The 12,877-nt window shown below is 39.3% G+C and overlaps 1 protein-coding gene across 9 annotated transcripts in view; it reads left to right on the plus strand.

Annotated features, from left to right (window-relative positions):
* Window positions 1-12,877, plus strand: part of PDCD1LG2 (programmed cell death 1 ligand 2) — a 53,724-nt gene that overhangs the window by 16,318 nt on the left and 24,529 nt on the right. For all 9 annotated transcript variants that reach the window (XR_013999847.1, XR_013999848.1, XR_013999849.1 and 6 more), the window contains exon 3: window positions 9,130-9,426. Coding sequence is in view for 6 of the 9 variants with exons in the window: in XM_081151320.1 (XP_081007446.1) it covers window positions 9,130-9,426 (297 nt within the window). In the remaining 3 variants the exon portion in view is untranslated. The remainder of the gene's footprint in view (window positions 1-9,129; window positions 9,427-12,877) is intronic.

The raw sequence follows: 12,877 nt of genomic DNA on the forward strand, positions 1-12,877 counted from the left end.
AGGCCTCCACTGATTGATTGGTTGGCTCCAGGACAGGGGGTCATTATCCTATGCAGCTGGTTCCGAGGTCAGCTGTGGGATCACTTGTCTGGTTTTGCTGCTTGTCCAGGCCTAGAGCTGAAATACAACTGAGGCCTAGATATTACCTCTAGGGAGAAAAGGTCAGGGCTTCCAAACTCTGTGACCCCTGATATGCTAGGGAAAGAAAGGTCACCCTGGGGGTGAGATCCCACCTACAATTGTCCTTTGCTAGGCACCTGGGGCTTTCCTCCCTAGTGACCTCCTGTACTTGGCCCATCGTCCTTGCTCTGCCCATGTCTGTCTAGCTACCTACCACAATTTGAATTCCTCTTTTATACAGCAACAGTAGCAGCCATTGGTCATTCACACGCTAATTGTGGAGGCTTGAATTGGAAAATCAGAGTCTTCCTAACCTCTAAATGAGTAATGCAATGCCTTTGGATACAGAAGAAAGGAGTTTTACCAGCAGGTGTGGAAGGGCAGCAAGGAAGTTGCAGAGTTTGTTGCTCTCCTAGGCAAGGTAGTTCAGACCACTTGCGTGTGCAGTCAGGACCACGAGTGCGTTATTTTGGGTGAACACCAGGAGGTAAGAGAGGAAGACAGAAGCGGTTGCAGGGGATTAGGCCCTCGATGATAGCAGCCTCAATCCCACGGGAAGTCACCCAACATTCTGCCTTTGATTGAGAAAGAGTGGCTTCTTTGGCACTAATAACCTTTTGAAGAACTTTCCCCTCCCTTCTTGGTGATCCCAAACTGCTCTTTACCCAGGCACGTTCCTCTTCCTTCCTTGGGCTGGACAGCCTGGTCTGGAGGGGCCGTCCTTGGAGAATACACCAATATTCTGCTTACTCCAGCCCTGTCCTGTGGAGCCAGCTAAAGAAAGGTTTAGTGTTTCCTTTCTAAGGCACCCTGCCTGGCTGAGATTTTAGACATGTGAAAGGCACAAATGCCTCCTTGTTACCACAGAGCTTTAAGTCTCCATAAAGTGATAAGAAAAGCCAAAGTCAAAAGAAGGGTCTGAAGCTGCCGTTCCCCAGCCCCTGACAGGACTGGGGACTCCAGGAGAAACCTTGAGAATTGTGCAACCTCTGTGGGTTTGTAGCTTAAAAACACTGAGACCCTGGTTTTTTTGTTGTTGTTGTTTGTTTTTGTTTTGAATTTTCTCTTAAGACGGGAGAGAGCTAGGGTAACAAGGGGCATCATTTTTCATCCCTTACTGAATCTTTCTCCAGAGACAGTACTTTTCTTTCTAAGATAAGTAGCACAAGGAAATGAAGGTAGGTACTATTAGGGATACCAATGGGGCATAGGGAAGAGAATGTATATTTACTGAGGACTTACTAAATGCCAAATAACTGTGCTAGGAAATTTACATATGTTATCTTATTTAATCGTCACAATAACTGTTTGGTAGATGAGGAAACTGGGACTCAGAAAAGTTATTTAATTTATCAAATATTACATAGTTATCAGGTGGCGTGGGCAAGCTTCCTGCAAAGCTACTGTCCTTTCTATCTTACGGTGCTACAATGGTGATGGTGAGCAAGTATGGCAAACAATCCCTAGCCCACCCACTCTGGATTGGGTTTTTGGAGTTGATTATGGACACATATTAAATGTTTATTCTGGACATTCACAAAACCAAAAAATATATATGCTGAATTATGTTTATGAATTTACCAAGAGGAAACTATACACATATTGTATCTTGCTTTCTCTACAAACTTGGAATTCTTCTCTGCTACATATTATGCAGATAATATCAGTTCAATCAAACATTAAATACCTGCCTAGATTAGAATGCCTATTCCTCATGGGGTTTTTTGTTTGTTTGTTTGTTTGTATGTTTGTTTTTGAAGTCTTGACATTTCATGTCTCCCTAATTAAAGAGTTTCTTATAGAGGCTACCTGAGAAAGAAAAGGCCAAAAAACACCTCCACAAAAAAACAACTAAAGCATCTGAGGACCGGTGAGATTACTTCTAGAGAGCAGATGAGTTCTGGAATGAGTGTAAAAAGGGAAATTTTATTTAGTATCTTCAGTGGGTGGTGGTTGTTTGCTTTTTTAACAAGAAGTATGCATTTACTTGTATATTAAAATAAGTCTAGAAGTGGATTACTTATATAATTTAAACAAATTATTAAAATATAAGAATCCTTTAAAAAGAACATAGGAGCGATCAGGCTACAACATCCAGTGCCCAGGGAGAGTCATGGCTATTAGGGTGGCCCAACTGATGACCTCTCTTCCCACATTACCCTTGTGCATCCCTAGACCTACACTCTCCTTGAAAAAGAAAAAACAGATATATGAACTGGATCAATATAATTTCTTATTACCATCTCTGTTTAAATTTCTACTTTTAAATTTTATAAATAATACTTATAGCAGCATCGTTAGTCGTTAAAAAAAAACACACCCCAACCCAAATGCCCATTTACAGGAGGATGCATACATTACAGTGTATAAGCAAAACAAATTATTATATAACAGATAAATTAATTACAAAAACATGCAACTACACTGAAGAATTTTAGCAGCATAATGTTGAGTGAAAAACAAAAAAATCATGTATAGAAGATGACATCATCACAGTGTCCTTGTTATAAACAAAATATTGCTTAGGCATACATATATATAAGATAAAACTAAAAAAAAATGAGCAAGAGAATGATAAACACAATATTTAAAATGGTGATTACCTTTGGTGGAGGCAGTAGATATATGTCATTAGTAATATTCTAGTTCTTGGCTTTTAGTAAGCACTGGTAAGTATATATTTATTTTACTAAATTCAATTTCTTAAATTATTTCTGCATTTAAACCTTTATACCACACATACAGAAAACCACATAAAACAAATGTAAAGCATCATGTTACTGTAAGGTAAACACTTTTAGAGCCACCCAGGTTAAGAAACAGAACTGTGCCAACCTCCTCAAAACTCTTCACCTGCCCCCCTCAATATAACCTTCTCCCCAGAACACTCCCTTGAGCTCTATCCTATCTGCCCCCTTTTTATCCCCATTAAATAAATTACTAAAAATTATTAAAAGAAATTTTAGTAAGCAATTGGTAAGTATATGTTTTTTATAGTTTTTATATCAGCAAATATAGACATCCCTCATTTTTAAGAGGCTCTGCATACTTCATTGGACATGCTGTTATTTATTTAACCAGTCCACTATTGATGGACATTACAGTTATTTTATGTTTTTTTTTCCTGGTTTTATGCTTGAAAGAAATGTATCTCTCCTAAAAATTGTGATGAAAATTGATTCTCAGTATAATTCAAGTTAACCATTAATCATGTACTCTTTCATTACTTGTATGCTCTGAGGATGTTCTACTGTGGTAGCTATAAAACAGTTTAAAGTTTGAAGTAAAAGTTAGTGAAAAACATTTTCATTTTATTTTAAAAATATTTATTTTTAAATTAATATACAGTAAAATTTACTCTTTTTCATTAAAAAGTCTATGAGTTTTGACAAACGCATAGTCATATAACCACTACCACAATCAAGATCCAGAACAGTTCCATCGCTTGCCAAACAAGCAATGAACAAACACAAAACCTCCCCCAAGTCTTAAGCCCAGGCACCCACTCTTCTCTACCCTATAGTTTTAATTTTTTCAGAATGTCATATAAATGGGATCATCATTAGATACTTTGTGTCTGCCTTCTTTCACTTAGTATAATGCATTTGAGATTCATCCATAGTGTCTGTATCAGCAGTTCATTCCTTTTTGTGGTTGAGTGGTATTTCACTATATGTTTATACCACATTTTTAAATTCAATCCCCAGTTGAGGGACTTTTGGGTTGTTTCCTCTTTGAGGCAATATAAATAAAGTTGCTATAAATATTTGTATTTAAGTTTTTATGAGAACATAGGTTTTCATTTCACTTGGTAAATACCTAGGAGTGGGATTGCTGGGTCATATGGTAAGTATATGTTTACTTTATAAGAAACCATCAAATATTTCCATAGTGTCTTTATCATTTTTGCATTTCCACCAATAAGTATGAGAGTTCCAATTGTTCCACATCTTTGTAAGCACTTGGTATTGACATTGTTTCTATTGTGTGTTTTTAAGTCAGTCTGAAAGGTGTGTAGAAATACCTCATTTGGTTTTAATTTGCATGTCCCTAATATCTAGTGATGATAAGCATATTTTCACATGCCTATTGGCCACTTATGTATCTTCTTTGGTGACATGTGTATTCAAATTGTTTGACCAATTTTAATTGGGTTGTTTATTTTCTAATTGTTAAGTTTTGAGAGTTCTTTATAATTTTGAATAGAAGTCCTTTATCAACTATATGATATGCAAATATTTTCTCCCAATTTATGGCTCATTCTTTCATCTTTTTATAATGTCTTTTGCAGAGCAAATATTTTAATTTGATAAATTTCAGCTTATCAATTTTTTCTTTTATGAATTGTGCTTTTGGTGTCATGTCTAAGAACTCTGCCTTACTGAAGCTCCAAAAGACTTTCTTCTGTGTGTCTCCATGCAGAGCTCCTACACACGGGAGTGCATGAGTCAGCTGCCAGAGCATGCTTTCACCTTAAAGCAGAAACTAAAGTTTTCTGAAAACTGTGGCTGTGTAAAGCAGCCCCCCAGCCCACCTTTCAAGTACATTAGGTAGGAAGTAGGAACAAGCCTAACGTCCTGTTGTTAAATGGAAAAAAAAGTATAAAATTAGTTTAAAGAGGAAGCTATCTTGGGAGGCAATGCAAATGATTTATTTTGTGTTTCCTGGAGATGTGACAGGTGCTGACTCCCATTGATGCCTGATGGCAAATAAAATGCAAAGTTTCCTCAAGAAATTTCAAAAAGGCTCCAGCATTATAAGTGTACCCTAATCTTATGTGTGTTTAACTGGATTACATAGATTCTTATCTTTTGTTAAAATATGTAGATTCAATGGTCCAATATAATATCAAAATATGTACGTATTTTTTTTAAGGCTCCAGCATTACTCAAGGCAGCTGCTTTAATTTGTCTAACGAACCTGCATGTGTAAATTTTTTATGCCCTGGCCAAGCCCTTTACCCTTGCATTAGTCCTAAATGAATGGGGGGAAAAACCTGTTTTGTCTGCTTAATTTTGTAGTCATGAGAACTTTCTAACTTTCTCCTTTGTCTGATAACTTCAGGAGTTCAATGCAGGTTGAAGTTTAATTTAATAACCATGAGGCGCATAAAATAGAAAACAAATGTGTTTCCCTTAGCACAAAGATGGAAAATATATATATATCTCATTCATGGGTATAGTATATACATGCCAGTGGATATATAGTCATATCTGTAAAGTTGTTAGGAGTATAGATTTCTGAGCCACAGAGATATAAATTTGAATTCCAACTTCATGAGCTACATTTTTTGACCTTGGGCAAGTGTATCATTTCTTTAAGCCTCAGTTTCCCCATCTGTAAAATGGAGATAGTAACTTCTACCTTGCAGGATTTAGGAAGCATCAAATGAGATGATAATGTAAAGGTTAGCCCGTGTCTGCCTCATTGTGTTCAGTAAATGTTAACTATTATTCTACTCCCATTAAAAATCCAAATGCAGAACAGAGTTGTAACTCTGCTTCTCAAATGTTAATGTGCACTTGAATCACGCCAACAATGAATGCTAAGATGCAGATTTTGCTTCTCTAGGTCTAGGCAGGGCCTGACAGTCTGCATTCCTATAACTAGCTCCCAGGTGAAACTGAGGACAAACTGAATGACAGGATGATGGAAGATGTTTGCAAATACAGGTGTTTTATTTGTCTAACCAATGGTTCTCAGTGTTCTTTGCACATTAGAAGCTTCCAGGGAAATTCAAAAAAATGAATTTAATTTTAAAGGATCCTAAGTGGGGCCAGAGCATTAGTATATTTTAAAAGCCTCCCCAAATGACAATTAATCTTCTAGTTCTTCTGAGCTACTCAGACACATGATTCATGTTTGCTAATTGCTCTTTTCTCTTGTAAACATTAGCTGAAAAATGTCACCTGTCTGAGAGGTAGCATGCTTTATGCCTACAAGCCCTGTGCACACACCCCCTGTACGAGACAGACGGGGAAAGCAAGCAAAAAATGTATTTTTGTCTGAGGCCCTGACAGTCAAGAGGGGAGTTTTGCTGTATGCTGTGGGGAGTTCCAGAGGAAGTTATAGGCGTTCCTCTCATGAAAAGAAAGCATAACTGTGATAAATAAATTTGTTAAATAAATTCAGTAGATACTACACCCAGAGTCCTCTAAATCTTGTTATATCTCAGACTCAGACACTAATCTTCCTGGCAAACCCTGTTTCTCTTCCCTGCTTCCTGTTTTATCATGTGCAATAAAACAAAGAAGGAAGTACTGTGAGGAGAGTTAGAGTAGTGCAAATTCTTGAATCTGGCACATTGAAGATGTCATATATTTGATACATGAATAAATAAGTGCTATTCTTCAGGGCCGAGCAGATTTGGTGTCAAGCGGCTCTGTCTTACTTATAAGGGGGCTTCATAATTCAAGTCTTTGAAGAGGATTCTTATCATAAAGGGATCTACCTTTAAGAAGGTCCTGTTTGGGGGACCCAAGGTGAGAATTATTACAAGTGTTCAGTGGATTCCAGAAAATGGAATCATACAGGAAATTTGGAAGCATGACATCTCTTTTCACATACATCATCCCAGGGTGTTCTCAACCTGGCCAAGCAAATGCAAATGTGATCAGCATTGTTTTACACAGAAGCACTCATGTTCTATAGCTCTGCCCCACCCCCACCCTGCACAAAAGAATCCTTTCTGTACCATAGATCTCCGTTACAAAGGCATGTTCATGTTCTAGTCCTGGTTAGAACAGGGGTTGGAGGCCAGATGTAAATTTGTCAGTGATTTTTGATAAATCTCAAGTTTGTGCATAGCACTTATGATCAAGTATGCTGTGTGTGTGGTAATTAAGAATGCCAATTTGTGTGATCTTGGGCAAGTTGTGTTTTGATGAGAGGAAAACAGAAGTGAATACAATTAGATTCATTCTTTCTTTCTCCCTCTTCCTCTTTCTGTCTTTTGTTTGCCAAACCTTAACTGGAACTTAGTATGTGCTAGATAGACACTGGAGATACCAAAACAAAGTCAACCTGGCCACTGCTTTCATAGACTTGTAAGATAGTGGAAGGAAAACCATGAGTAAGCAGAGAATTGCAATGCGAATGATTTAAGCAACTTATAAAAACCCCAAAATTACTTACACTGTGAAATCTGTTGCCCAGGATGGTCAGGGAATGAGCTTTCCTGGTTAATAAAATATTGTCATTAATAAAGAATAGCCAAGCATTCCATATATGGAATGCCAATTACCACTTTCCCAAGAATTAAAACATGGTACAAAAGAAAGGAACCAGTTTGTTGACCACCCACTACCTGCCAAAATCAGATACTTCACAGGTGCCATTTTTCTTAGTTTTTACAATACTGGGAGGCAGAAATTAACCTTGTACCTTTACAGATAAAGAGGCTGAGACTCATAAAGTTAAAATGACATGATCAAGATCAAAGAGCTCATAATCCCAACACAGTCAGAATTTAAACCCAGGTCCATCTGTCACTAAATCCAATACTCTTTTCATACGCTTTTTATATGGAAGCAACTCCTCAAGTACCATATGTTTAGAAGCCTCCCCAAATATTTATTGTAAGGTTAGTCTGGCTGATTAAATGAATGAATGAATGATGCAAGCTGTACCGAACATAACTTGATCTAACCTCCTGTCATGATTCAGGATCTTGCTGTACCTTAGGTAGTGAATATCCATTCATTAACGATGGAGGCAGCAGGATTTTGTACAATCTCACCCTTTCTTTGTGCATGCACCACCTTCATTAGTTTACCATGTTTGACTATATGTTATTGTTTTTGTAAAATTCTTTAAACCATACATAAGCCAACTTTTATGTTTTTGAGAAAAATGGTAAATGGAAAACCAGCATCCCTGGTACTGGTAAACAGAGGATAGGAGCAAATATAAATGCAGTGAAAGTAGAGTGGTGTTATTAAAATCTACCTAGATACTACTATCTGTCTGGGAACTTCCTGTTTTATTAAAAAGAAAAATATTCATTGTTGGAGGTGTGAGAGTCTGGTTGCAAATTATGTGTAATGTGAAGGATTGAAATAGAACTGAAGAGGAAACAACTTCCTCTGAATAATCCAACTCCCTTTAGGCCCTGATTTTGCCCCATCTAAAATCATTTTGTATACTTCTAGTGGTACGTGCCTCACATTTTGGGAAATACTGCTTTAGTGAAAACTACAGATTTTGAAGTCAGATACCTGACTGGCTCTGGATTTTAACTTGACTAACTATATGTCCTGGAGCAAACCTCTTTGAGCCAGTTTCCTCAACTATAAAACAGTAATAATAATACGTAGTTCATGCTCATGTTTTCAAGATTAAATGATATAAAGAGCTTAGCATAGTGCCTGGCAAATAGTAGGCACACACATAATATTAGTTCCATTCTTCCTTTCCCCTTGTTGACAGAAAATAAGCTTCTACGGTGGGTTTGTATGATGGGTGGTTAAGAGCAACTGGGATTTAGCAATACCTGGGTCTGACCCTGGCTGTGCAATCTTAGGCAAGTTGCTTGACCCTTCTGTGTCTCAGTTACCTTTGCTAAAAAAGAGGGTGGTTCTACTTTGCTGGGTTTCCTGGGAAGACTAACTGAGATCATGTGTTAGCAGAGGCCTAACCCATAATAAGAACTCAATACGTGATAGTCGTTGTTATTACAGCCACTAGCGAAAGGTAGGTGATGTTTTGCAGGGAATGATGTAATTTGATTCACATGGGAAGAATGAGCCTGGATAATAGGTGGTAGGAGGGCCATCAGCTGCACAGGCGGGGAGTGCTGAGAGGTAAAAACTGCCACCTCAGAGCAAGGGATAGAGAAGTCTGCTCTTGCCCAGGCTGGATGGGGAAAGGAGGGAAAAGAGCCCAAGTGATGCCCAGACAATGACAGGTATTTCCTAGAAAATGGCAGTGGCCCGAGTCTCTCCAGCTCCCACTCTGTACAGAGCTGAAATGTGAAGGCAGACAATGGAGAGCGTCCTGTTTTCTGTTCAGCTTTATTCAGAGTGATGGCCCCTCAGGAACTGTACACAGTAGAACATGGCGACAACGTGACCCTGGAGTGTGATTTTTACGGAGATGATCTGGAAGTGGAACATGTAGAAGCCAGTTTGCAAAAGATGGACAGCAATGTGTCCTCGCACAGCGCCACCCTGCTGAAGGAGCACCTGCCCCTGAGGAAGGCCTTGTTCCACTTCCCCCGGGTCCAGCTGAGCGACGCAGGCAAGTACCGCTGCGTGATCATCTACAGGAGCTCCTGGGACTACAAGTACCTGACTCTCAAAGTCAAAGGTGAGTGCGTTCAGGGGCTGGGATCTGCCGAAGCATCTCTCCAACGGTGACCTAAAACGAGCTCAAGCTAGAGCTGGGAGGGTGTTTATAAGGAGACAGCGCTATCTCAGAGAAAAGAAAAGTACCTGTTCAGAAACAATTTTCGACAGATGAGTGTAAAGCAGCTGAGGTAAGAGGAAATGGGGGTGGGAGTTGCGGGAATAAATGGGGCTAGAGGAAGCCAGGAAATGAGACCTTGAAAGGTGGGAGGGTGCCAAAGACTGGCTGGCCTAATTCATAGTTTTTTCCAGGAGCAACACTACTGGATTATTAAGCTACTCTTTGAGAACAGCTTGTCCCTCCAGTCCAGAGTTATTTAAACCAGGGTTTGCCTTCCACTTGTGAATTAAAATGTCAGTTTAGTGAGTAGTAATCAGGTGGATGTCTTTTCTCCAATAAAATGACGGAATAAAATGAATAGAATACGTCAGAGGGTATCACATAGTAGGGCTGTTGTTTTGTGAAACCCTTGCTTCAGAGGGTGTGTGTACGTTGGCTCGTGGTGTAAAATATTTTTCTCACTCTGGGTCTGTCTACAACATTTGGGAAGCACTACTCTGCTCCTAGCTTCATTAATTGCAGATAAAGCAGAAATTCACAGAAGTGAAACGGGTGGCCTGAGGGAGCCCAGTGAAGTCAATAGCTGTCCCCATTCCTCTGGGCTCAGGGCTCTTTCCACCACAACAGGAGCCAAGAACCTAAATCTGAAGAGAATCTTCAAGTTCTTGTTGGCTCTAGGAAGGGTCATTTTGGGAAAGACATGTAACAACTATAAAATAATAGATTTGGCTCTGTCCATTGGCTTGTGGTTTTTAGTCTTCGTTGACTGTTCTGAGTTCAACTGTACCAGTTTTTCTCTGTCTCCTCCTGATCTCCTGTTAGACCTCTGTTCTGTCTTCTCGAAGGTCTGTGGATTTTGGTCCCTAAAGACTAGTCAGTGACCTTGGAAGCAATGGTGTGACCTTATGATCCAGTACAAAGAAGGACACACTAAAAGGATGAAGCATGAGGGTGAATGTTGTTTTCACCTGTGACCTTGGGCAGGTTATTTCACCTTTCGTAATCTCAAATTTTTCTTACCTGCAAAAGGAGGGCAACAGTAGCACCTACCACATAGGATTATTGTAAAAATTAAAGGAGATAATGGACATAAGGAACTGAGCACGGTACCTGGCATATGATATGACGAGTGTCCAGAGATTTGATTCAAACACCCTCAGTTGTTGCAGGGACAGTGACCTCCTCATACCTCAACTATCCACACGTCACCAGGAAAGCCTTTAGCCAGGAGGTACCTGCCTTCTGTCTTTACTGCATTTCTCACATCCGAGCTTAAACTGGGAGGAACTCCCAGAACATTGACATTAGTCAGAGTTCAATTAACAGAAAGAGAGAGGGCTGTACATTTTCATGATCCCCTAATGGACTCTGGTGTCTGCACCTCTAAATATCTGCCCCCATGATTGTGGATCTCTGTTTGAATGCTCTAATGCATGTAGGGTCTTTAGGCAGTTTGGGGCCAGTCATCCCACTTTTTCTCTGTGGCTGAGAGCTATTCCTCATTCTTGGGAAGGCACCCTGCCTGCTTCCTCGCCTAGACCAGGGATGGCTCAAGTGTGGAGCAGATTTATTCCTTAAATGTTAATTAATTAATTCCTTAACTTGTTAATGGTCTCCAAACAAGGATGTATGAGGGTCCCAAAGACTTTCTGAGGGACGCATAGGCACATGCACTTTTAGGAAATGAGTTTCTCAGTCTTCATCTTCCCCAAGCACTCTTTCCCCCAATTGAGTGTGCCTGAGAATGTGCCTTCCAGGCAAGGCTCTTGGGGATCCCCTAGAGCACTTCCTCTTTTAGTATTGCTTTCTCCCACAGCATAAAGGGCCCACCTGTCATCTGTCATGAATTCAGTGCATTGTCCCACAGTGTAAAAGGCTCCATAACCCTAAAACAAAGAGTAATTAGAAATATTGATAACTTATCAAACTAATGACTAACAAATCCTTTTGCAGCTGAAAAGGTAGCAAATTCTCTGTTTTCAACAAAATTGAAGGAGGCGCTCTGAGAGTGAGCAGCCAATAGTAAGAGATGAAGTAATTTTTGCTGTGTAAATCATAAGGCTTCCAAAAAATTAAGTGCATTACTTCCATCCCCACCAACTTATTCTGATAAACAAGATTCCTTAGCCCTTATAGCTATAAGAAATGAAAAGCATAAGTAGAATTGATGCTGAATCTTGTCTCATTTCAACCGTAAATCATATGGATCCTCAGGTTCATGAGCAAGTCAAGAAGAAAAGCTCCATCCATCCCATTAAGAGATGCATTTCCAGTAAACCTTTATCTTTTGTGTTTAATAATTATCAATATTCATATTTTATGTTTTTATTTTTATATGTACTAATAATAATGGGAATTAAATTTCAATGCAGAAGAAAGCTTTGATCACTTAGAGCCTTATGGTCACAAGAAAAAAAATTTAATTTCAATAGCCATACATAGTTTGTTGCTGCAAAGAAACATGGGGTAATCAATAAAAGAGCTTTTAAACATGATGCGTTAGGATAAAATCCTAAAGAAAAAGTGGAATGGGAACTGAGGTCCAAGGAATAAAAAAGAAACCAAGTAAATCTCTCACCATTAGAGAAGAGTTTTTGTGTGTATTTTTCAACGGGTGGTGGTGTTTATAAAAAACACCTTCTTTGAAATCTAGGTGACATTGAATACATGTGTAAGAGTGAAAGAATTGTTTTACTAAAAATATAAACGTTTCTAAACTGCTAAACGTCATATATTTTTCCAACCTAGAAACATGAAACACTTTAAGAATCAACTTAATATGTGAGAGGGTGCATACTGCATCCCAATTCTTTCAGGAGGAATGCGGGGGTGGGGGGGGCGGTAGTTAAAATCATCACCTCAGAGTATTTTACCCTGATCAGGGATATCTGAAGAAAGCTGGAGAGATCTGGGGCACCAGTTAGAGTTTGCTTAAATGAAATAGAACTAGAGGAAGGACAAGCTTTCTCTTAAAATGCCTGACCTATGATATCAACCTTGAAAATAGGTTTTTTAGCACCTTCTTTGATGTCTGGGCAACAGTTCATGTTAAATATAGTGAAAAGAGAACTGGTTAACAGATTTCAAAAGCGTAGAGGGGAAAAAAAGTATGTAGGATGGCTGGAGAGCCCAGAAGAGACAGTAATAGGAGGCTGCAGCTTCTGAAAAGCCAGGTTGCAACTGCAAAACTCTGAGTAATCTATCCAAGGAAGGGCAGGGAGCATGGCTGAGGAAAAGAACAGTGATTCTGAGAGGCTGAGAGAGCCCAGGAACTGAGCCTCTGCAAAGAATCCCCACAGGCACAGAGCAAGTACTAAGAATGGGAGGACCACACCCACCCGAAGGGCTTGGC

The sequence above is a fragment of the Miniopterus schreibersii genome (genome assembly GCF_964146895.1).
Source record: "Miniopterus schreibersii genome assembly, chromosome: 11".
In the NCBI taxonomy this organism is placed as follows: Eukaryota; Metazoa; Chordata; class Mammalia; order Chiroptera; family Miniopteridae; genus Miniopterus; species Miniopterus schreibersii.